The sequence below is a fragment of the Symphalangus syndactylus genome, chromosome 15 (genome assembly GCF_028878055.3).
Source record: "Symphalangus syndactylus isolate Jambi chromosome 15, NHGRI_mSymSyn1-v2.1_pri, whole genome shotgun sequence".
In the NCBI taxonomy this organism is placed as follows: Eukaryota; Metazoa; Chordata; class Mammalia; order Primates; family Hylobatidae; genus Symphalangus; species Symphalangus syndactylus.
Genome location: NC_072437.2, coordinates 82,547,388 through 82,574,188, shown reverse-complemented (window position 1 = coordinate 82,574,188; position 26,801 = coordinate 82,547,388). Strand labels below are relative to the sequence as shown.

At 39.0% G+C, this 26,801-nt stretch overlaps 1 protein-coding gene and 1 non-coding gene across 2 annotated transcripts in view; one reads left to right on the top strand and one right to left on the bottom strand.

The window, feature by feature from the left end:
* GTF2F2 (general transcription factor IIF subunit 2) overlaps positions 1–26,801 on the bottom strand; it is a 171,120-nt gene that overhangs the window by 127,865 nt on the left and 16,454 nt on the right. Inside the window, exons 2-4 of the mRNA XM_055245268.2 lie at positions 25,798–25,871; positions 14,012–14,030; positions 11,955–12,099 (exon numbers count right to left, since the gene is read on the bottom strand). Of these exons, the coding sequence (XP_055101243.1) occupies positions 11,955–12,099; positions 14,012–14,030; positions 25,798–25,871 (238 nt within the window). The remainder of the gene's footprint in view (positions 1–11,954; positions 12,100–14,011; positions 14,031–25,797; positions 25,872–26,801) is intronic.
* LOC129464314 (U6 spliceosomal RNA) lies at positions 24,639–24,740 on the top strand. Its single transcript, XR_008651541.1, has one exon. It is a non-coding gene; the product is annotated as a U6 spliceosomal RNA (small nuclear RNA).

Sequence of the window (26,801 nt, the reverse complement as noted above, 5' to 3'; positions counted from 1 at the left end):
AGCCAAGATGGCGCCACTGCACTCCAACCTGGGAAACAGAGTGAGACTTTGTCTCAAATACAACAACAAAAACACTGTCAGTGTGATTATTACAACACAGATGAAGAAGAAGAGAAACTACATTACCAAAATAACACATGGGTGGCAAGGCCAAAACAATGTAAACATCTTTTATCCTTATACTCTACTGATCATTCACTATTTCACTAGAAACCATGGGACTGAATTTTTAAGTTCCTCACTGATAATTACTTTTGATCATCTAATTTGTTAAAATTCCAGAAAAAAATCTTAATTAATGTACTACAGAGATAGAAGAAAAAAAGGCTTGTCAAGATATAACCTACACTAAAAAATCTCTACTCAAGCTAAACACTGGACTTCCACAATTGCTAGAAATTTGGAGCACACTGCCTAACACATCTCCAAGGAACTTGGTTGGTTTCCACCAGTTAAACTATAAAGATTTTGTTTTGAGAATTGTAGACTAGTCACAATGAGTCACAGTAATACATGCCAACTCCAGGACAATAGTTACCTCTAGCAAGTGAGGTAAGGGTTGGGGGTTGGGGGAGAGGAGAAATCTAAAATGTTTTCTAGCTTTAAAGAAATATGGCGAATGTCAACACTTATGAAATATAGCTGTTAGGCATAGGTTAAACTATTCACTATACTTTTCTGTGAGTTTGAAATATTTCATAATTAAAAAACTGGAGAGTAAATCATAAGTTTTAGTAAGTTTGTGATTCCAAACCTTAGTATTATCCTACACTGTGGTTTTTTTCTTTTAATCTTCCTCATCCCATTCTCAGATTATTAAAGCTACCACATATTTATGCATGAATACCTGAATATGAAGAGTACAAACATTGTTTTTACAAGTCTCTTTCTAGCCACTAAATAAAGGAACATTTTCTGCTATTAGGTTTAACTTTTCAGAGAGTAGACCTGGCTCAGGCATTTGGCAGTAAAATACAAAACTAAATCTCCACAGTCAGCCACAACCTTGGTGGCAGTTCAGGAAATAAACACTAAACTCATATATTTTTGTTCCTGTTTGTTCCTCCTCACAAGTATAAGATTGTCAGAAGCTGGTATGATTCCAAATGTTCAGTGGCAAGGCTGTTACTCAAAGGAGTAAGCAAAAAACAGAGCTTCATTACTCCTTCTGTAGGGCCTTTACTAGGGAAGTGAGAAAGAACCACTAGCTGCCAAAGTGAATGGGACTTGAAGATGGCTGCCCTGTGAAATGCAGTGATGAAAGAGACAAGATGGAGTCACCACAGACATCTATCCAGGCAGACCTAGCAGGATTTCTATTACCTAAAGAGACTGTTTTAACAATATATTTCTAAATATCAGGAAATAGGGGCTAGACACACAATCTCTTAGAGCTTCTGTCACATCATCCGCAAAATGAAGATTTCTTAAAAGTCCGTCCCTCGTGGAGTTGTGAGGAGAACTAAATAAGATAGTAAATACAAAGACAGGTTATCCACCAACAGAAGTGTAATAAATACATACCTAAAAGAAATAGTTTAAAAGTGGTTCAAATCTGGTTAAAAAATATGTACTGTATTCATTTTTTCTTTTTGAGACAGAGATCCGCTCTTGTTGCCCAGGCTGGAGTGTGATGGCGTGATCTCAGCTCACTGCAACCTCTGCCTCCTGGGTTCAAGTGATTCTCCTGCCTCAGCCTCCCGAATAGCTGGGATTACAGGCGCTCACCACCACACCCGGCTAATTTTTTGTATTTTTGGTAGGGATGGGGTTTCACCATGTTGGCCAGGCTGGTCTTGAACTCCCGACCTCAGGTGATCCGCCCACCTCGGCCTCCCAATGTGCTGGGATTACAGGCCTGAGCCACAGTGCCCGGCCCCTGTATTCTTAAAACCAACAATAAACACTGAAACAGGCATGCAATTCAGTGTTACAGATGAGGTTCCCCTAAGAAGCACTGGGGGGAGGAGTGTCTCTATTAGGTAGGCCATCCCAATAAAAAGTGATCAACACTTCACCAGGTACTTTAAAATGGAGCTTGCAATCTTTTCACACTACAACACACTAAATTAGCATTCTTCAAAGTATGGTCTATAAATCCCTAGGGGTCCTCAAGATTATTTGGGTGTCCACAAGGTAAAAATATTTTCTTAAAATATTTAATTACCTTTTTCACTGTGTTGATATCTGCCGGCAGTGCAAAAGCAACGGTGGGTAAGGTTACTGGTACCACCACAAATTAAGGCCAAATGGTACCAAAACTGTACCACTGTATTCTTCACCACCTAGCACTTGCAATTTTTTAAAAAGTCTGTTTCACTTCACAATGTCCTTGATGAACAGTAAAAACTGTTTTTATTAAATTTCAACCCTTGAGTACGCATCCCTTAACATCCTGTGACACCAAATGGCAAATGCACATGAAATGCTTCTGCTGGACACTAACGTAAGATGACTGCCTCAAAGAAAAGCACAGTTGCAACGTTTGAGTTGAGCGCTGAGCTAGCTACTTTTGTTGTGGAAGATCATTGTTACTTGAAAGAATGACCGACACACAAAGCATAATTATTCAGACTTGGGTATCTGAAAGATAGCTTTTCAAAAATCAATGAAAAAAGCCCATCCTTTAAAAAAAAAAAAAAAAGCTGACAGGATTTGTTGTCATTAAATTCAACTTTTTAAGTGAAAATTAAAGTCTGAAGAACTTGTACCTACCACCATAAACTTAACAGCTCCCCTATACTTAAAAGACTTTTGTGATAAAATCAGTAGTGATGCTAATCTAATGAATGTAAATTTTTGATATTCTATAATGAAACGTGTCAACATTCAAAAGAACTACATTAATTCAGGGAACCAATAGTCTCCAGAAGATGGATGTATGATGCTACAAAATCACGTCTGGGTAAGAGATTCATTCCAAATACAAGACAGACCTATAAATTTAACGTAAGAGAGTAGAAAAGGTTTGCTAATAGAGTTTCAGGTTCTATACTGCAAGTGACCTTTAAGAAACTACCACTTGTAGAGTTTTAGTGTAGTAGCAAAAGAAGAATGTCCACAACTATCTGAAAATGCTACTAATTACTCCTCCCTTTTCCAACTATGTATTTATAAGGGGTAGATTTTCTTCAGTACTTCAACCAAAACAGCAGATCATTACAGACTGAATACTGAAGTGGAGATGAAAATCCAGCTTGTCTTAAGCCAGACATTAATGATACCTGCAAAATGGCACTCTTCCCACTATTTTTTGGAAAATAGATTTTTAAATAAAAATGTTAGCACATAATGTATAAAAGAGCCCTGAGACCAAAAAGTTTAAAAAATGCTCCATTAAAGTGATAACAATAATTAAATTATGATAGATAAGGTAAATAAAGCCTCAGAAAGTCCCACTACATATGCATCTGGTGACAATTCAGGAAACAGAGTATAATTCATGTTTTAAACCAGTGACAAGAAAAAAAGTTCAATGAAAAAGTACTTTGAATGCTTATAATCACACATATAAAGAAGGCTTAATTCAAACCTCTCAAAATCATATACCTGATATGATATTCCCCCCAAAATAAGTGAAATGCACCAAATTAATGTTTCCCATAAGCACCCAACAATCCAACTTAAAAATGAAAACATGGTCAGGCATGGTGGCTAATGTCTGTAATCCCAGAACTTGGTAGGCTGAGGCGGGCAGATTACCTGAGGTCAGGAGTTTGAGAACAGCCTAGGCAACATGGCAAAACCCCGTCTCTACTAAAAATACAAAAAAATTAGCCGGGCGTGGTGGTGCATGTCTGTAGTCTCTAATTTTTTGTATTTTTAGCAGAGACGGGGTTTTACCATGTTGGCCAGCCTGATCTTGAACTCCTGACCTCAGGTGTATTCTGCTACTTGGGAGTATTCTGCTACTCCGGAGGCTGAGGCAGGAGAATCACTTGAACCTGGGAGGTGGAGGTTGCAGTGAGCTGGGATCACGCCACTGCGCTCCAGCCTTGGCGACACAGTGAGACTCAGTCTCAAAAAAAAAGAAAGAAAGAAAACGCTTACCTTTGTTTTTCATTTACTATACTTGCAGGACAGTACCATACAGGACAGACGATAAATTCTACAGTTTCAGCTAAGTTTTCAAAAGGACTGGTAATTAAGCATCTTCAAAGAGCATTACTATTGCTATACATTCTTCTTCAAATACAAACTAGTATGTTCTTAGTCATATGTGTAATTGGTACATGTTACCAAATTCAAGCTTGAAAGTAAATGTGGCAGCTACCATCAGTGAACTCAACTGCTATTTTATCTGGGGAATATGTTTCATGACAATATGTAGAGTGGCTAACCAAGTGTCACAGGATATGATACTGAGCTAATCTGATTAGTCAACAGAAAGTTTAAAAAATCATCTGTGCCAAAATATAATGAGCAAAAAATAAAGTGAGGAACAAAGGGATTTAATATTGGATTCTGAACCTCAAGTGTCTTAAGAAAAACACTTTGCATCAAGAATATCTGAAGGGAGACTAGCCATCCCGTGAGTAACTAAAACAAGCTATCTCACTTGAAAACCATTCTAAAAAGTACCATTAGAGTACTACTAATTCTTAGGAGGAAATAAATGATTTCAACCCACCTTAGGAGGAAATAAATGATTGAATCCATCACTCTGTGCTCAATCCCAAGCCACAGATGTGCTCAATGCTATACTAGGCACCATGGAGATAAGCATGAGATACAGTCCTCCGCCCACAAGGTTTAATAATGGGACAAAATGAGCTAACCTACTGCCATACAAGTCTAAATGACGGAAGAATCAACAAAGGCTGGATCAGAAAGGGAAGGCTGATTATGACTATAGAAGACGAATCCCTGACAGAGGAAAAAGAAGGGGAAAAACAGAGGTCACTGTGCAGGAGGGTATGGTAAAGGTAAGAGATTTCCGCAGATGGGGCTGGAAAAGGGGATAATGGGTGGAGTTTTCAGAGGGCTGCTTTGGATTAAGTGGTGTATTAGTCTGTTTTCACACTGCTGATAATGACATACCCAAGACTGGGTAATTTACAAAGAAAAAGAGGTTTAACAGACTCATTTCCACATGGCTGGGGAGGCCTCATAATCATGGCAGAAGGCAAAAGTCATGTCTTCCATGGTGGCAGACAAGACAGAATGAGAGCCAAGTGAAAGGGGAAACCCCTTATCAACCCACCAGATCTCATGAGACTTATTCACTACCACAAGAACAGTATGGGGGAAGCTGCCTCCATGATTCAATTATCTCCCACCAGGTCCCTCTCACAACATGTGGGAATTATGGGAGCTAAAATTCAAGATGAGATTTGGGTGGGGACTGAGACAAACCATATCAAGTGGTATCCAGAAATGTGTATATGTGATTCCTACTACAGAAACGACAAAATGACCAAATACGAGAATAAGAGGAGGCTAAGAATTATTATGGCCAAGACAATAGAAGAATAATGTATCACTGGCAGAAACATGGATATATAGAGAATAAGGAAATGGATAAATGAATTTGATTTTCTATCTCCTGGTTTCAGGTAATCGAAGTGGCAGACTGGGCATAGTGGCTCATGCCTATAATCCCAGCACTTTGGGAGGCCAAGGCAGGTGGACAGCTTTGCACGCAGGAGTTCGAGACCAGCCTGGGCAAAATGGTGAAACCCTGTCTCTACAAAAAAACACAAAAAAATAAAAAACTAGCCAGGCATGGTGGCATGTGACTGTAGTTTCAGCTACTCGGGAGGCTGAGGTGGAAGGACTGACTGCCTGAGCCCAGGAGGCAGAGGTTGTAGTGAGCCAAGATTGTGCCACTGCACTCCAACCTGGGTGACAGGATGAGACCCATCTCCCCCCACCAAAAAAAGAATCCAAGTGGAATGTTTGTTAAGACAACTAAAGATATAAAGCTGGATATCAGGTGAGTGAGTAGATCTCTGTCACTGCTACCACTCTAATCCAAGCTTCTGTCATGTCTCCCCTGGATTACTATAACAGCCTCCTGGTTCCAGCCCTGCCCCGACTCCATGGTCTCTTCCCAACCTACCAGTCAGAGTAAGTCTTTAAGATGTAAATCAAATTATATCACTATTCTGCTTAAAACTCTCCAGTGACTTCCCACTTCACTAAAAGTAAAATCCAAAATACTTTTCATAGTTTAGAAATCTTTTCATGATCTGCCACTGCCAACACCCACCCTTCTTCCCTAGCCTAATTAGCGCACTACTCTTCCCCCTTGCTCACCTACTTTATCCACACTGACCTCTTGGCCACTCCATGAACATGCCAGTCTTGTTCCCAACTTGGAGCATTAGTCGTTACTGTTCTCTGTCTGCCTTAAAAACTCTTAGCTGGCTAACTCACTCCACATGGCTACCCGTTTTGCCTCCTTCAAGACTGTTCAAATTTCACCTTCTCAATGAGGTCCCACCCTCAACCTGATACTCCTGAGCCTACTTCTCACCTTATTCCCAGAAAATTTATCAACTTCTAGCCAGGAATATCATTTACTTATGTTTATTGTTGTCTCCTCTTAGTAAAATGTAACCACCACAAGGGCTGAGCCTTTGCTTGTTAAAGTATCCCAAGCCTAAAAGGGGGCCTGAAAAAAACAGGCACAAATATTAATTTATTGAAGTAATGAACTGCTATAAAGGCATCAAAGATAATGAAAAATGAAAGCAAAAAAGTCATTGCGTTATCAGCTCTAACCCTGCCCATTTCTTTCAATATTTTCTAACTTAGTAACGGTTTCACTATCCCTCCAGATGCTCAAGCCAAAAAAAGCCTGGAAACCATTCTAGGCTTCTCAATCTTCCAATTTCCTCATAGCCGATTCATCACCAAAAGCTGTCAAAATAACCTCTAATTCTGGTCGACTTACCTGATGGCAAAAAAGATTAAAAAAAAAAAATTACCTCTATTATCCCTGGAGTATGTTCTATCTTTTCCACTCCCATTGCACCAATTCAAACTTTTTTCATCTCTAACCTAGACTATGACATCCACAACTAAGTTTTTTGCTTTAATGAATTTTTAGATAGCTATGACAGAGGATGACGGGTAAAAGAATGCCAAGTGAAGAATTGGATCCTTGAAGGCTAGAAAAATGAATTTATCCTCACTATCTTTCATCCTATTCGTATACTTCAAGGTCCAGCTCAAATATTATCTCCACTTCTGAAGCCAGTTCCCTCAGGCAAAGTACACATGCTTTTTTCCTCTTTGTACATAACTCCATTAGAGCATTTGTAGCATTTATTCAGTTACCAGTTGTCTCAGTGCACAGGAGGCTAATCTTATTCTAGCACAGGGCTTAGCACCAAAAATATCTATTGAACAGATGAATGAACATTTTTGTCTAGAATTGGCAGTTATAAATAATAATATCTAAGAGCCAGACATGGTGGTGCACGCCTGTCGTCCCAGCTGCTCAGGAGGCTGAGGTGGGAGGATCACTTGGGCCCAGAAGTTCAGCCTGGGCAACACAGTGAGACACTGCCTCTAAAAAAAAAAAGAAGAAAATCTAACTTTGAATAAAGGTAGGAATGCCAAAGATGCCAAAGGCAGAAAAAATAGAAATGATCTATAGTCACCAATAAATAGTAAATACAAATACTAAACTGAAGACCCAAGGCAGGGAAATGTAAGGCCAAACACATGAGGTATTTCCACAGAGATAAGGGTAATGGATAAGAGAGCTCCATGAAAATAACAGAAAAATATTAATAGATCATTTTGAATTTCACAGAGGAAAGCAGAAGTGGAAGAAAGGATAACCCAAAATAGCCCATAAAAATAAAATATATTCTCTCAGACAGGAACACTGAATTAGAAATAAATTAACTGAGTTCATAAAATGTTGATGACATGCAGATTATTTTAATTAATGAGAAAAAAAATGTATAACTTAATTATTAGTCTCCTCTAATTCCCTCTCCCTAAAAGATACCCAAATGTGCCAAATTCAATCATTAGGAAAATGGGCTCAAAAAAGGCCTCTCAAAAACCAGCAAAATCACATTAACAGGAGTAAAGTTATTAAAACTAAAACTCCTAACACAATGAACTAAAATGTGGTTTCAAGTTTCCTTACAAACTCTACATTTTATAGACCTGTGCACTAATAAAAAGGAACGAAGAGCCTAGAAAAGCAGGTACAGTTCTATGCTTGATAGAAAATGTAGAAATATTCCAGATAATGCCTACCTCATTTATATTTCAATGTAAAATCAACAGCTTACTCCTTGTAAAATGGCTTAGTCACTTATACTTTGGTAGGTTCACGACCAACCAAGGTTAAAACTAGGGTAGTGGTTCTGTAGCTTTTCTGGGCCACAGATTCCTCTGAGATGCCAATGAAAGCTCTGGTACCATCCTATAGAAAAGAATGCACATATACAACATACATCTAACATTTTAAATATGTCACAGCAGTCACAGAGCCCCTGCTACTATTTATGACTTCCAAGAGATCCAAGGAACCCACTTGTAGAACTGCTGCTTTAATGACTGGAAATAGCAAATACATAAGACTCTTCAAAGGAGATAAACTACTAACAATTCTAGAGCTTTTTTCTTGGTCATGCAGGCAATTGAGAAACATTTAACATAAAAATCTCTACTGGCTGAATTTTACCAAGTGATATACATCCAGATTGAGCTAAAATGCATGCACTTGCCTTAAAATAAACTTAAAACCTAAACTGTTTAAAAATAAGGTGTAATATTAACAACAACAGCTAACATTTGAGCATTCATTATATACTGAGCACTGTTCTAAGTGTTTAAATGTATTCATATTTATATATGTCAATAAATTACCCTCATTTCATAAATGAGGAAATTAAGGCACAGAAAGGTGCAAAGAGAATCAAGGAACAATGACTTGAAACAGAAATAATGAGGTTAAGAAGAAAAAATTGTTATAGTGTATTATAACTAATAGCAACTTAGAACTGCATTTGTATTATCACAGTTCTACAAAGCAAGAACATACTGTCCAAGCCCCAGAAGAAGGATGACAATCTTAATTCTCTTCCATATCCCTGCCAAGATAATCCTTATAAAACCACATTCTCTTTAGAGTACACTGTAGCCAGAAATGTGAACACGAAATGTTCAAAAAGAGCACAACACTAAAGTATTTTTAAAATGTAAAATGGAAGACTAATTTTGAGGCTAACAAATGTTAGCTTTCTAAATCGCTGTCTTTGTAGAAGTACCAGAAATAAATCATGCTTTCAAAAAATTAGTCATTTAATAAGACGTAAAAAATCTGAAATATGGTACTTTTTTCTACAAAAAAAAGTTCAAGTTTCTCTACCTCAAACTTTTATCAAGGCGATGACTCCTTTTTACTATCTTGGTGCCATGCCTCTTCCACTCCAGGGACAATCACAAAAGTAGAGAAAACCTCACAGGTTCAACAGATCTTATTAAATCTCATCAATCAACAGGAATAGAGTTGTTGAAACTAAAACTCTTTAACTTTTTTTTTTGAGACTGAGTCTCCCTCTACCGCCCAGGCTGGAGTACAGTGGTGCGATCTTGACTCACTTCTACCTCCACCTCCTGGGTTCAAGCGATTCTCCTGCCTCAGCTTCCTGAGTAGCTGGGATTACAGGCACCTGCCACCACGCCTGGCCAATTTTTTATTTTTAATAGAGACAGGGTTTCACCACGTTGGCCTGGTTGGTCTCGAACTCCTGGCCTCAGGTGATCTGCCCACCTTGGCCTCCCAAAGTGTTGGGATTACAGGCATGGGCCACCGCACCCGGCCAAACCTAAAACTCAACATACTGAATTCAAATGTGCTTCTAATTTCAGACAAATTTCAGGTTTTTAGATAGGCCTATACTATGCCCTGAACTATGTAACATGCAATAAATATTTGTTGAAGGGTTGAATCTTCTCCAGTATAAAATGGATGTACTGAAGATACTGTTACTTTAACATTTTCTGCCTCCCATACTACTACACTACTAATTATCAGAGCCTCAGAAAACTGTAATGAAACCAACCTTCTACCTTCAACTACATAACTGAAGAGTTATAATTTACCATTTTCTTATACTGAACATCCAAGAAAAAAAGAATACTTTTTTAGATCATTTTATGTGCCTACTGGTAATCTAAGATACCACAAAAAAATTCGGCTGGGCCCGGTGGCTCATGCCTGTAATCCCAGCACTTTGGGAGGCCAAGGCGGGTGGATCACGAGGTCAGGAGATCAAGACCATCCTGGCTAACACGGTGAAACCCCGTCTCTACTAAAAATACAAAAAAAATCAGCTGGGCGTGGTGGCGGGCGCCTGTAGTCCCAGGTACTCAGGAGGCTGAGGCAGGAGAATGGCGTGAACCCGGTAGGTGGAGCTTGCTGTGAGCCGAGATCTCTCCACTGCACTCCAGCTGGGCGACAGAGCAAGACTCCGTTTAAAAAAAAATAAAATAAATAAATTTATGAGGATGTTCTTTTTTTTAAACAATGGTGTTCTTAACATACTATAATTTCTTATAGCTTTCTTTGAAATGCTTGATGAAATACAACAAAATCACAAATGTTTTCTTTTGTCAATAAGCTTTTTGAACTAGATAGGGGAAAATTAGCTCCATTAAACTAAGGTGGCCTGTTGCCTTTTATCTTTAGTGAAAGATAAAAATCCCAAAACAAGGAAAATTTACTCATGCTGAGCATGTGCCACAAGAAAGTTCTCTCTGTATTTAATTCACAAATGGAAACATTTGCTTCTGATTTACTGAACTGTTAAAATATCTCATTGCAAACACATACAATCTTAAAACTCTACACTGAAACTTCTTGGAAGCCAGTATCAATTAAAGTTATCTCTATGCAGTATAAAGGCCCTCTTGGTATACAAAGCATACAAGATGAAAAATTCAGACTAAAATATTCCCTAATATCAAGCTGTATTTTTTAAGTACAACTCACAGTTGCTGAATATCAATTTACTAAAACAAGCAAGGATGACCTTATCTTGGCAAAATTCAGAATACTGTTTCTTCAACATCTTAGAAGGCAGCTTGATGAACCACATTCTTCCATCTGCTTTGTTCTACATCTTCATATCCCAAATGGAAATTAAACCCTTCTCAAGTAATGGCCAAAATTTCATTAATCACAAGAAAGTACACAGAGCAGAGAAGTAGCATAGTATGAATAACAGAGGTAGACAAAATGAGAGATGGAACAGTCTTGGTAATGACCTTAAAAAAGCAAACAGGGCTGGGCGCGGTGGCTCACGCTTGTAATCCTCGCACTTTGGGAGGCCGAGGCGGGCAGATCACGAGGTCAGCAGATAGAGACCACGGTGAAACCCCATCTCTACTAAAAATACAAACAAAAATTAGCCGGGTGTGGTGGCGGGCGCCTGTAGTCCCAGCTACTCGGAGAGGCTGAGGCAGGAGAATGGCTGGAACCCGGGAGGCGGAGCTTGCAGTGAGCTGAGATCGTGCCACTGCACTCCAGCCTGGGCAACAGAGCGAGACTCCGTCTCAAAAAAAAAAAAAAAAAAAAAAAAGAAGCAAACAGGAGGCTGGGTGCAGTGGCTCACGTCTGTAATCCCATCACTTTGGGAGGCTGAGGTGGGCAGATCACCTGAGGTAGGGAGTTAGAGACCAGCCTGACCAACATGGAGAAACCTCGTCTCTACTAAAAATACACAATTAGCCGGGCGTGGTGGCGCATGCCTGTAATCCCAGCTACTTGGGGGGCTGAGGCAGGAGAATCACTTGAACCCAGGAGGTGGCGGTGAGCCGAGATCATGCCATTGGACTCCAGCCTGGGCAACAAGAGCAAAACTCCGTCGCAAAAAAAAAAAAAAAAAAAAAAAAAAAAAAGCAAACAGGAGTGTATGTTGAGACAGAAAATCTATACAACATGTACAGGAATCACATTAAATAATTCCATTCCCACTTACCTGATGAGCTCTCAGTAAATACTGTTAATGTCTGTCCTCCAACACTTTGCAAGACAAATGGATGTTCTCTAGGAGCACTGACTGAAGCCGGTTTTCCACCAATATCATGAATATTTGCAAGATCCTCATTCAAAGTAAATGACACCTAATAAACACATTAACCAGAGATTATAACAGACTTCTGTATTCAAACTATATATAAAAAAATTTTAGTTATAAATCAAATTGTTTTTAAATATGTTTTCCAGTCATTTCATTAAACACTTTATTAAAAACTCCTTAATACTTGGTCATAAAAAGAGAATATAAACTGGACACATTGGTGCACACCTATAATCCCCGCTACTTGGGAAGCTGAGGCAAGAGGATTCCTTGGGCCAGGAGTTCCAGGCTGTAGCTCACTATGAACAGCCATTGCACTCCAACCTTGGCAACACAGCAAGACCCTGTCTCTTAAAAAAAAACAAAAGAGAGAAAGACAATCTATTCCCATTTGTCAGAATAATGGGGCTAATAAAAAAAATAACAAAATCACATCCTTTGCAGCAATGATGCAGCTGGAAGCCATTATCCTATGTGAATTAGTGCAGAAACAGAAAACCAAATACCACATGTTCTCCCTTACAAGTGGGAACTAAACATTGGGTAGACACGGACCTAAAGATGGGAACAATAGACATTGGGGACTCCAAAAAGAGAGAGGGAGAGAGGAGACCAAGGGTTAAAAAACTACCTATTGGTTACCATGTTCACTATTTGAGTGACAGAATAAATATCAGCCCAAATCTCAGCATCATGCAATATACCTATGTAACAAACCTACACATGTACCCCCAAAATAAAATAAAAATTACTAAACATAAGAAAATAAAAAACAAAAACAAAAAGAATAATGGGGCTAATCTATCATTATAAAAAAAGACAGTTTTTATGTTTTCTCTGGTCTGTAGCTGAAGAAGTCTTTCCAAAACAGGAGTAAGATTATTTTTTCCAGCTGGGCACAGTGGTTCACACCTGTAATCCCAGCACCTTGAGAGGCCGAGGCGGGCTGATCGCTTGAGGTCAGGAGATTGAAACCAGCCTGGCCAACATGGCAAAACCCTGTCTCTACTAAAAATACAAAAATTAGCCGGGCATGACAGAACGAGACTCCATCTCAAAAAAAAAAAAAAAAAAAAAAAAAGATGATTTTTTTCCCTAAAATCTCTGAGGTCTGAGGTCAAGGGATCATGTCTTACTATCTTTTATATCTTTAAGATCTAGCAGAGTGCGTGGCATATAGAAGGAAAATAATATTGCTGAATAAGTGAATATTTTAAGAATATTAAGAAAGCAATCGTACTTCGGGGGAGGGGTGTGAAGTGAACTATTTACTCTGAAAAGCTTAAACACTCCAATAAACAGAGGATGTATTTATTTTGTAGGTCTTAATGACAACTGTATGAGTACATGGTATTATTTTTGAATGTTTTAACAAATACAACCCAACAGTTACAAGGATAGCTCAATAATAAGGTTTAGAATAAAAAGACATACATACTAGGTGTTCTTTCAAAATGCTTTTTATTATATACCAGATCTCCCCAAAAGAACATCACATTTTACACTAAACAGACTTATAAACAAAATTACTCATCTCCCAAGCATGTAGGAAGATCATGAAGTATTTATTAAACATCTCTAATATGTGATAAGTACTGTAAATCACAAACTGGACTCAATGGGTCAGAATCTAAAGTTCTCAAAAAAATCCATATCAAATGCCTTTGTCGCACTGAAGTAATACTAACGTGTTAGCAAAGTATTACAGAAGTTTTACTCAGTTTCATGGTAACAAGAGGGGAAATGTAGGTCAAAGAAGAAAAATGCTGAGAATGAACAACTAGAAAAGAGTCCATTCATTCACACAAGGGTGGCATTTATACCTTTATGTGTTCCTAACCATCAGCCATGCGCTTGATCTAGAGTTTTCCAAAATTCGAACACTCTTTTTTCACTATTATTAATGAAAAGATAGTCTCGTGTTTTAACTAAAATTTCCATATAAATAATCTTACCTCAGTCCTTCCTTGAGTCCTAAAGGAGAGGGAAAGAAATATTTAAAATTATTTAGATTTCATGTTGTTTTCAAATGTGAGTTAAGAGCTTAAAAAAAAAAAAACTTCATATTTACATAAAATATTATATTTACAGAGATTAACCAATATTTACCCTTGACTCCCCACAACTATCCTATTTATAATCTTATGGGAAAAATAAACATTAATCACACATCATTATTTTGGATATTATGAGTTTATGTCACTTAACACTATTATAACCTCTGCTAGTTCTATTTTGTGCAAATAATGATCTTATTACAATTCTTTTTTCTTTTTTACTTTTTCTTTTTTTTTTTGGAGACAGGGTCTCCCTCTATCAACCACAGTGGCCCAATCATGGCTCACTGCAGTCTTGACCTCCTAGGCTCAACCGATCCTCCCAAGTAGCCGGGTCTACAGGTGCATGCCATCACACCCAGCTAACTTCCGTTTTTTTTTTTTTTTTTTTTTTTTTTTTTTGTAGAGACAAGGTCTCACCATGTTGTCCAGGCTGGTCTTGAACTTCTGGTCCCAAACAATCCACCTGCCTCAGCCTCCCAAAGTGCTGGGATTACAGGTGTGAGCACCCACACCCAGCCTTATTACAATTCTTATCTTTATTTCTGAGCATTTTTGGTATTCAGCAGCATGTTAATACATATATAATACCAGATCTATACAGTACTTCATCAAATTTTACTATTCATTTTATCTAGCTGAAGAGGTTTCATTTACCTAACAAAATCTTAAAGATCAAGTTATTAAATTTAATAATTTAAATTATGAGCAATTTTCCTCTATTATAAAACAATATATGCCCATTATATAAATATTTTTAATACAGACAAGCAAAAAATAAGTTTTAAAATAGCCAGGATTCCATTGTTAACATCTTGGTGCAGTATCTTTCCACACTATTTTCTATATACTGTATTTGAATTACGTTTCTAAATATTAATTTTTTTTACAAAGCAAAATCAATGTACATCCTATATAAGAACTTAATTTTTTAAAAGCATGTATTAAATACCTCCTACATGCAAAGTACTGAGTTAACCCTGTCCCAGCCAGCAGAAGGAATAAAAGGTACATCCATAAACTATAAAATGGGATAAATTTTAATGTTCAATTAAGGAAGCCGCAATGCACCAGGATCAGACAGGAAGAAGCCATTTCTTCCATTTTAAGAGTTGAGGAATGATGCAACAAAGAGGGAACTCTGAGCTCAGCCTTAAAGGGTACTAAGATTGCAATAAGTTGAAGTGGGGAAATACAGTACCAGAAGTGAGAGTTGAACAAAAGTCACAAAAGGGTCTGATCACAAATGAGTGATCAGATTTGGCTAGAAGGGAAAGGCAAAATAAGAAAGGGGAGGAGATAAACTCTAAAGCAAGTGGGGCTCAACCATAGAAGCTCTTGAATATCACAGTACAAAGTACAGACTTTATTCTTTGGGCAATGGAGAACTGTAGATATTGTTTGACCAAAAGAATAACAAGTACAAACATTTCCTACAGGAAACTTGCACTAGAAAATATATACAGAGTAGACTAAAGGTGACTAGAGATAGGAAGACCAATTAGAAAACCACTGTTTCTCCATAACATTCAGTTTGGTTCCAACCTGCCTTCATTCACTAGCTCAGTTAATCACTCATTCTATTATGAAGGGTCTACTATACGTCCACTATGCATTGTGCAAGGTACATGGTACAGTATTGAGTGTGGATCCTTGACCTCAAGGAAGTCCCAGTTTAATGAAAACAGACACGTCCAATCCATAAACAACTATAAATAAGACGGTTATATCTTGCCATAACAACAAAAACTTTATGGCAAAGGTATATATCATAAATGTACCTGTCATGGAAATGCAAACTGGAAAGCCAGGAAAAGAAGTGAGTGAGGGATGAAGTCGAAAACATGGGGGATTTCTAGGCTAAGGGAACAGCCCAAATGAAAAAAGAAAGTATCTAGCACATTCTTTCTGACACTAGTGAATGGCAGCCCGGAGTCAAATGGTAAAGAATCACTTAGGACAGACTAAGGATTCCAGATTTTTCCACAGATTTGTTTACTGTAGGACTTCTCAGTCTTTTACATATTAAAATGCAGTGTCAATCTCTTTTTTGTTGAGGAAGTATCTTAAAACGAGGTGAGAAAATTTTAAGATTTCACATAAAAATATGAATTTCCAGCTTCTCTTACAAGAATTAGAGATATGGCAAAGATTGGCCCCCAATTCAGCATGACAACAATACCCTCAACTTGCATTTTGAGGCAGGCACTAAATTCACCACAGTCCCTTCTCTAGCACTCCTGAATTTAGCTTCTAGAGCTCAATTTAACGTAACTGCCTTTAATTTAGCTACCTGTGTAAGGCAGAGGTGCTGTAGACAAAACAAAGGAAAAGATGCAGAAGACACTTCCATAATGTTTACAGAATGCTACTGAGGCTAAGGCAAACACCCACATAGAAAGTAAAGAAAGCTTGAAGCAGCTAGTGGTAGAATGTAAGGAAGAGATACATAAAAAGTCATTAAATTGTTAAAACTAAGAGAAGAGGAAATGACTGGAAGTAGGCAGCATAGGAAAAAAGATGAATTAAAGATCATGTTGACATTTTCAGTCTTGGTAACTAGATGCAATCAGGGAATACAGGAGGAGAGGACAACTTCATTTTCACACACATATAATTATAACAGCATCTTAATTGGAATGATAGATTGATGAGCTCTAGATGAGTTAATACTCTCTAGAAAAAAAAGCTAATCCTTGAAGACTTAAAACTTATTTAAAAAGAATGACATATTCCCTTGTCTTGGTGTGTGAATGTATGAAGTACACATAACCTTTTGTTATTCTACATTACAACTATAATATACCCTTTGTATGATGACCTGTGTGCAAAATTTTAAATGCTAATTATTGTACAATACAGTGCTATCTTCAGAAATTAATGAAGTAAACATCTGGCCATCCTTTCACTAAATTTCTCAGAATGCTGTGCATTTTCTCCTTTACTACTCTGAGTCTATTTCTCAATACCCCACAGCTACTTTTCTAGATCTCGGTCTCATTCCTTTTGCCTTTCTTAATTTGTATTAATCATGTCTTTCCTTTTACTTACACTTTTAAAATACTTCTTGGATTTGGTACCAATGGGGCCTGGCTTTTCACTAACAGCCAGTAAGCAACACCTTTTCCAGGTTAAGAAAACCAATAAAACAATATCAATATTCAACTGTTGGCTCTTGTTGGTTTTGTTTTGTTTTCTTTTTGTGACAGGGTCTTGACCTGTCATCCAGGCTAGAGTGCAGTGGCATGATGATGGCTCACTGCAGCCTTGACCTCCTGGGCTGAGTGATCCTCCCACCTCAGCCTCTGGAGTAGCTGAGACCACAGGCGCTCATTACCTTATCTAGCTAACATTTATTTTTATTTTTGTAGAGACAGGGTCTCACTATGTTGCCCCAGCTGGTTGTGAACTCCTAGACTCAAGTGATCCTCCTGCCTTGGCCTCGCAAAGTGCTGAGATTACAGATATAAGCCACCGCACCAGGCCTTGTTTTAATTCCTATTCATACTTCCCTTCCCCTAACTGAACAACTGAGCTCAAAAACCATTAGGTGAAGCCAAACAACGTAGGTATCTTCTTCAGAGTGGGTTGGATAGTATGGTCATAGTCCAAATGGGGTGAAGAGGATGCCACTGGGGTGAAGCAGGCAAGCAGGGGCAAGGTATCAGAGCCCAGTCAGGTAAGGAGGGCATCGCTATAAAGCAGTGGCTCAGTAAGAAATGTGTCAGAGCCTAGCAGGTGAGAGCATCCACATATAGGAGGACAATCGGAAACAGGATGCTGAACCCTTAGTGGGGTAAGGAGGCATTCCTATGGAGGAGAGAAGAAGCCTCAGAACAAGAATGAAAGCCTGAACAGGGTGAGAAGGGTGTCCCAGTGGGGGACAGCAAAAGTGGCAGCACACTGAAGGGAGCTACAGCCCAAGCAGGGTGAGTAGGGTGTTCGCACATGGAGTTGGGAACGGACTGAACAAGTAAGAACAGAGGCCCAAACAAATAAGTAACTATATTAAGGACAACAGGAACCAGGTTTCTCACTTTTGGAAAAGACATACAAGTAAGAAAAGGAAGAAAACTGGAACAAAGCATGTGGTATTTTATTGGAACTGGATATATTAGTGCAAACTCATTTCAATATATGTAAATATAGAAATATAGATGTAAAGAGGGATGTGTGGTGGGGTGTGTGTGTGTGTGTGTGTGTGTGTGTGTGTGTACATATGCTCCCTAGCTCTGTTCACTGAGAAGGCCTTGGAAGCAGCAATAAGCATTTGGGGTATCCAGATCTTAGTTTCTAAATATCATTCTCCCCTAAAACGAACCATGGCCAACTCCTTGGAGAAATGGCTAACTCCAGGGCTTAGGCAGAAATGTATAAGATGAGTCTAAAACATCTAAGTCAAAAAAATAACAAGTGCTCAAAGAATGATGAAGACATGTCAAAAGGGCATAAATATTTTACCATTAATTTATCCTCATATATTAATCTTTCCATCACTCACCTATTACTTCCATGGGATAAGTTCCTAGCAGTTGATGGAATTAAAGAAACAAAGAGAAATTTACAGAATTGCTAGGTGAAAGGCATGAATATTTTGTTATTAATTTTTATAGCTTTCTCATTATCCCAGTCCCACTCTACTGGATGAGCTCATTTGTCTGTTTCTCTAGATAATGGCAGCATCAAGAACTGAATAAAATGCTTGAGCTGTGAGCTAACTGGCAGAGAAAATAGTGGGATTGTTATTTTATGTTGTCTTGAGCAGGAATATGCGTGCATGTTGTATAAGTTATACACACACACATACATGTTGCCAGACTGCCTTTCAGAAAGTTTGTAACAAATTAAACTCCTGTCATCATATCATCAGTATAACACTGTTCTAAACTCAGTCAATTTTATAACAGAAAAATTATGTCTCATTAATTTTTTGTTTCCATACTTTTTATTATTAGCAGGTCCCCACATGACCCAGAATGTTAAACGTGCTTAGAAATAAAGCTAGAAAGAAGCACTTTGGGAGGCCGAGGCGGGTGGATCACGAGGTCAGGAGATCAAGACCATCCTGGCTAACATGGTGAAACCCCGTCTCTACTAAAAATACAAAAAATTAGTTGGTCGTGGTGGCGGGCACCTTGTAGTCCCAGCTACTTGGGAGGCTGAGGCAGGAGAATGGCGTGAACCCGAGTCGAGATCGCACCACTGCACTCCAGCCTGGGCAACTGAGCGAGACTGTCTCAAAAAAAAAAAAAAAAAAAGAAATAAAGCTAGAAATAAAAGTCTCAGGGAGAAGCCATATTATTAGTATAGGCTACGTGATTATCAATAAGATACAACATATATCAAACATTTGGAAAACTGAAGTATTCTGAGGCAGGATGGTGATGTACAAAGAAGGTTGCCTTTAAAATTAAACAAGCTAAAGCAAAACTATAAACTAATTTTTTTTTTTTTGAGACCAAGTTTTGCGCTTGTTGCCCAGGCTGGAGTGCAATGGTGAGATCTCTGCTCACTGAAACCTCCGCTCCCCCGGGTTCAAGCGATTCTCCTGCCTCAGCCTCCCGAGGAGGTGGGATTATAGGCACACACCAACACATCTGGCTAATTTTTGTATTTTTAGTAGAGACGGGGTTTCACCACGTTGGCCAGGCTGGTCTTGAACTCCTGATCTCAGGTGATCCACCTGCCTCAGCTTCCCAAAGTGTTAGGATTACAGGTGTGAGCCACCGTGCCCAGACCAGCAAAACTATAAACTAATTAAAATATGGCACACATCAGATGTCCAAAGATACAAAAATAATCCAGGTACATTGGTTTAGAAATATCACATAAATTGCTTGATAAAAATGGTCCAAATGTTACCAACTGTCAGAACAAGCTGTTACTCTCATCTTATTCACAGCTGGACTCTCCTTTTTTCAAGTATTAAGACAGAACCAAATTCCGGAAGAGCTGCATTCCAAGCTGCACGTCTTTTCCCTCCTCTCTGCCTCTCCCAATCTCTCCACCCACAGCCCTGTCTTCTGGAATGAGCAGCCACACCATACAGATCTCCTAGTTTCTGGCCTACGCCACATAGCAAGCTGCTGCTGAGCTTCGGAAGATGTGATAGGGAGGGGAGGTCCTCCCACACATTAGACACAATGCAGTATCTACTATCTGGCCTGTGTAGTATGTGTGGTTACGACAGCAGGAGAACTCTTATTAACTGCATATTTTACATGCATTTGAACCTATGAGGTATTAATATCATTTCCTCAGATAAGGAAACAGAACAAACAATTTACCCAAAGTCACATAGCTAGTAAGTGATAGGGTAAGGACTAAATCTCAGGCTAATTCCCAAGTCCATACTCATAACCAGTATGCCACACTGCCTTTCTAAAATCTTAGTTGTTTTCATTTTTTACCCAAATATACGTTTTTTTAAACCACAGGTAACCTATAACCTACAAACCTACAAACTTAGAGGTTAATCTGCCTCTAGGAATCAGTAGTTGATTCTACATTTAAAATATGTGAGTACAGTTTATCTGGTCTGCCCTACATCTTCTCTTAACAGATCTAGACTTTCAAGCGTTCCTTATAAGACATCAATTTTTTTTTTCAGCTTTCTGATTATCCTAGTCTCACTCCACTGAATGATCTTATTCATTCATGTCTCTCTTTAAGTGCAGCACTAAGAACTGAACATAATGTTTTCACTGTGAGCTGACTGGCAAAGAAAGGAGTGGGATTATCATTCCACTTCATTCTAAACAACAAACATCTATCAACGGAGCCTTTTGTTTATAGGCTTCTAAATTTGATGACTCATATTAAGCTCAAAATCAACTAAAATCCTGATAACCTAGTCACGTGCACTGTAAGACATTCCCCACCCATCCTACACTTGTTTAACAGTGAATCTAGTTAATTCAGTAACAGCAATGAAAACTAAGTAAATTAGTAAAGTAAACAAGACAGCCTGGAGAATACAGCCAGGAGACCAACTAGGGAACAAGCTGTTTTCAAGCATTTTCATAGCAGTCTTAGGGTACTAATTACTATAAGTCTGTTCTCATCACTAAAAGTATCTAGATCTTCTACAAGACTGATTATGTGTTATGTTAGGTAGAAAATCTGCTAGACCTGTTGCCTACATATAAAACATACAAACACACACAATTTGCTCCTTATTTGTCTCTGATATTGGCATACAGAGAAACCACTAGATTCCCTTTTAAGAAATTCTGAGGGCCAGACATGGTGGCTCACGCCTGTAATCCTAACACTTTGGGAGGCCAAGGCAGGCAGATCACTTGAGGTCAGGAGTTCAAGGCCAGCCTGGCCAACATGGTGAAACCCTGTCTCTACTAAAAATAAAAAAAATTAGCCGGGCATGGTGGCAGGCACCTGTAATCCCAGCTACTCGGGAGGCTGAGGCACGAGAATTGCTTGAACTCAGGAGGCGGAGGTTGCAGTGAGCCGAGATCACGCCACTGCGCTCCAGCCTGGGCAACAGCCTGGGCAAAAAGACCCCGTAGATTTCAATATTATTTTTCTCTTTCAATAAAAGTATGACAACTCATAAAAATGTGATACATCTACAACTTTCCAGGAATATGTTCATCTTATAAACTTAAATATACAAATAAATAACTATTTATATACTATTTCCATATTATATAAGGAAATAAAAGCCCTGCAAAAAGGCAACTTTTAGGATAAGAAATCTAAAGTCAGAAGATTCAGTGACTTGTACAAAGTCTCACTCATAGTAAATGAGCTAGAACTAGGACATGCTGGAGTTTTCTGACCAATACAAGGCCAGAATACAAGCCTGACTCCACTATGAACATATACTCAATCATGCCTTGAGAAAACGAGATATTACAGTTGGCCCCCTATATCTGAGTGTTCAATATTCGTGGAGTCAACCAACTGCAGACTGAAAATATTTTAAAAATCGGCTGGGCGGGGCCGGGAGCGGTGGCTCACGCTTGTAATCCCAGCACTTTGGGAGGCCGAGGCGGGCGGATCACGAGGTCAGGAGATCGAGGCCATCCTGGCTAACATGGTGAAACCCCGTCTCTACTAAAAAATACAAAAAAATTAGCCAGGGTGCCTGTAGTCCCAGCTACTCGGGCGGCTGAGGCAGGAGAATGGTGTGAACCTGGGAGGTGGAGCTTGCATTGAGCCGAGATTGCGCCACTGCACTCCAGCCTGGGCGACAGAGCGAGACTCTGTTTCAAAAAAAAAAAAAAAATCGGCTGGGCATGGTGGTTCATGCCTGTAATGCCTACACTTTGGGGGCTGAGGAGGGAGGATCCCTTAAGCCCAGGAGTTTGAGACCAACCTAGGCAACACAGGGAGACTCTGCCTCTACGAAAAAAAAAAAATTAGCTGGGCATGGCAGTGCTTGCCTGTAGTCCTAGGCAACAGAGTGAGACCCTGTTTCAAAAAAAAGAGAAAAACAAAACAGTGACAACTATTTACATAGTTTTTACACTGTATTAGTTATAAGTAATCTAGAGATGCTTTAAAGTATACAGAAGGATGTGTGTAGGTTATACGTAAATACTGTGCCATTTTATGTAAAGGATTTGAGCATGGTAGATTTCGGTATGGGGGATGGGGCATGCCAGATACCAATCTCCTGCAGGTACTGAGGGACGACTGTACTTGTCCCCACCTAACTTTACAACACAGTATCTACTATGCCAAGCATTGTTCTACACAATGGAGATACAGTAATCATCAAGACAAAAATCCTGACCTGGTAGTTTATACTTTAGTAGGCGATATGAACAACACACAAACAAATATACAGTATGTCAGATGGGTATAGTAGAAGGAGAATAAATAACAACACAAAAGAACAGTGAATAATAAGAGGGTAAGGGAGATAGAGCCTACAGGGTGCTATTTTACATATGGTGGCCAGAAAATACCTCAATGAGCTGAAATTGTGAACAGAGACCAAAAAGAAATGTGGGAGCAAGGCATGGGGATTATCTAAAGAATGTTCCAGAGAGAAAAAAAAGAAGAATAGCAATTATTAAGTTTGAGATGCTTCTGAAACATCCAAGGACACAGTCCAAACATCAACGACACAGTCAGAATTATGAATGTGGACAGAGAGAGAGATGTGTAAATACATTTTTTGATTTTTACTTATTTTCAGTTGAAATGAACATCTATTGAGCCCATATTAAATGAGACACAGCTAAGAAATGCCCCTGCCCCATCCATGCAAAATTCACACACCCAACCCAGGATCAATGTCTTGCTGTTTCTCCTCAGCTGGGTACATCCTACATTTCACTAGTTTTCTACCATTATGCAATCTCCTATAGTGGAGTGACAAGCTTGTCTTAAAGCTCAGAATCTTCTTAGAAAGTAGTGCATAACAGAGTGATACTCACAGCTAACGAAACATTTGCTTTATTTAAACATGCGCTGAGATGGACTCACTACTTCCTGTGAATCTGCTAAGCTTGTCTGTCACTCTAATCATGGGCTCTTTGGAATAAACAGCATTCATAATAATCTTCACTCACGGCCGGGCACAGTGGCTCCTGCCTGTAATCTCAGCACTTTAGGAGGCCGAAGCGGGTGACTCACTTGAGGTCAGGAGTTCAAGACCAGCTTGGCCAACGTGGCAAAACCTCATCTCTACTAAAAATACAAAAATTAGCCAGGTATGGTGGTGCACATCTATAATCCCAGCTACTCAGAAGGCTGAGGCAGGAGAATCGCTTGAACCCGGGAGGCAGAGGATGCAGTGAGCCGAGATCATGCCAATGCACTCCAGCCTGGGCGACAGACTGAGACACTGTCTCGAAAAATAATAATAATACTGATCTTCACTCACATCATAATCATCACTCACAAGTGCTCTGAAATGGATTATAATCAGCTGTGGCCTCAGCAGCTTCTTCCACAAAGCTAGAGTTGGCTGACTCCACATCAGTAGAGAATTCCAGAGCCTGCGTGTTCTGTGGTTGGCTCTAGGTCCGTGGTCAAGTCTAGGTTAACGGTTAAATCTTGGTCTGTGGTTAACTCTAGATCAGCGGTCAATTCTAGTAGGTCAGTGGTTGATTCTGGGAGTAGTGTGGAGAAAGTCACAGCTAGGGCATGGAACACAAAGAAAATCAGGACCTTCCTGAGCACGGTGCCTCCACGGAGGGCAGAAGCATCTTGAACTGTATATTTAAATACCACCTGGTACTTAAAGCCATGAGACCAAATGAGACCACCCAGGAAGTGAAAAGAGAGAAAAGGAAAGAACTAAGGACTGAGTCCTGGGGTCACATAACGTTTAGAGACAGAAGATGAGAAGGGGCTTAGCAAGAAACTAAGAAGGAACAGCCAATGAGGGGAGAGGAGAAGAGATGTGTCCTAGATTAAAGTGGGGAAAAAAAAGTCTCAGGAAAAAAGTGATCAACTATGTCAAATTCCACTGAAGTTCAAGTAAGAGAGCTGCTAGTTGACTCTTGGATTTAGGAATGTGGATGTGGCAGATTATAGAAAAGGAAGATGTGCTCGCCTCAGCAGCATATACTAAAATTGGAACAATACAGAAAGGATGAGCAGGGCCCCTGCACAAGGACGACATGCGAATTCAGAAGTATTCCATATTTTGAAATAAATAAATAAATGAGGAACACAAGTTTTTTTTGCAGCAGCTTCCATCAAAAGGTGGAGTCTGTTTTTCCACAACTGAATCTGGGCTTGGCCATGTGAGCTGCTTTGGTCAAAAGGACTTTAGCAAACGTGACACAAGCACAGGCTTTCAAAGTGCTTGTGCACTGGGGCTTCCTTTCTCTTTTGCTACTAGAACTCTTTCACCATCATGTGAATGAGCTTGCTAGAGATGAAATAAATAGCTGTTGCCCCTGCTGATGTCAAATCAACCACCACACACAAGTGAGGACATCCTCGCCAGGAAGGCCACCCAGGCCAGCCCCAACCAGAATTGATCCATAAAATTATCAGCAAATAAAATGGCTTTGGTTCTAAGCCACTAAGTTTTGGGATGGTTTGTTATGAAGCAAAAGCTAATTGATAAAGAGGAAGATACCAGTAACAGACAAGAGCTGTTTCAATGGAATCATGGACATACGAATCTGACTGGAGTTGGTTAAGAATGAATGGATAGAAAGAATGGAACACAAGGCCTCCAGCTGACACTTGCTAAGCTTTAGGGGCTTTCCTTTCTAACAAGGCCATTTCCTCAACCAGAAAACTATATTGTTACACTGTTTTCTAGATACTCCCCACCCACTTCCAAAGCCCCTATAAGTAGGCCCAGTGGTACAGTGGCAAAGTCCTACTGCAAGTACTTTCCTTGGTGCATCCAGTTATACCCAACCCAAGCACACCTGCTCATGGAGGCAGACAGGATGGAGGGGTGAAAGAACTACATAATCTGCTGCTTCACCGCCATTGAGGTAAACCAATAAACTTGATATTATATTTATACCACCAGTCACTAGGAGTGTGGGTGTGGGGATATGTGTGTATGTGCAAGGATGTCTCCTTACAGGGCACCTAACCATCTCCTGACAAGCCTTGACATGCTCATTACTTGTCATTTTCCAAGTAAACTCTCTGATCAGAAATTATAATCACATTTAAAAGCATTTATAAAAATTTCAAAAATAGCTTCTTAAAATGTCAAGAATATGTAAATAACTTACTTGGCAATCCGCAGTTTCCCAACTTCACCTCTGCCAGAGGCTTTAGCCCATTGCTGTGACAAATATTTAGGAACCTAAAACAAAGTAAAACACTAGTAAGTCTATTTTAGATGCTAACAGATCTTTTCAAACATAAAATGATATATTGCTTCTATTTTTATTTTCTGCCTCTAATAAAGGATCATTATCAAGTTATCACTGTACGTTTTACACTACATGAAATACTAAGACACGTAAAAAATGATTTTAGCTCTCAAAGAACTTAAAGTTAATCAAGGTGGCAACACAAAACTAACATAGGTCAAATAACCTAACAATTAATAAAGCACCAACTTATCTTCCCAAATAAGTCCAATTAAAGGTCACAAAAGAGAAAGGCTACCAGAAAAGGCTTCTCAGAAGAGAACAGCACTGACTATAGCAACAGCATTATTTAGAAACATCACTGGGTTTAAGATTATTTCAAAAGTCAAGTTTTATTATGTAGAAAATTGTAACTTTGACTACTGTGAAGAAGCAGCTGCTAATATAAAAGGATTATTAAACAACATAGCTAACATTTATATAATCCTGCCTTCCTGATACTGTTGTAAGCACTTTATATAGATTGACACATTTAATCCTCACATCTCTATGGAACGGTACTATTACCCCCATTTTACAGATGATGAATTTGAGGCACTCAGGGACTATACAAGTTACTCAAGGTATACAATTAGTAAAGATGGAGCCAGGATTTGAACCCAGGCAGTCTGCCTCCAGGGTCTGTGTTCTTAACCAATACACTATATTGTGTTGTAACTGGATACATGCAATAAGAAGGACTTTAATTCTCAAAAAGGAGAAGTGGATGATATATGCTGAATCCCTACTATATACCTTATCTCATTTCTTCTAAAAAGTAATTTGGACTCTGGAATCAGGGCATACCTTGAAAGCTATCCTACTATTAGGAGTAAATGAGATACACCAAGTATAAAGCATAATACCTTACACAAAGCAAT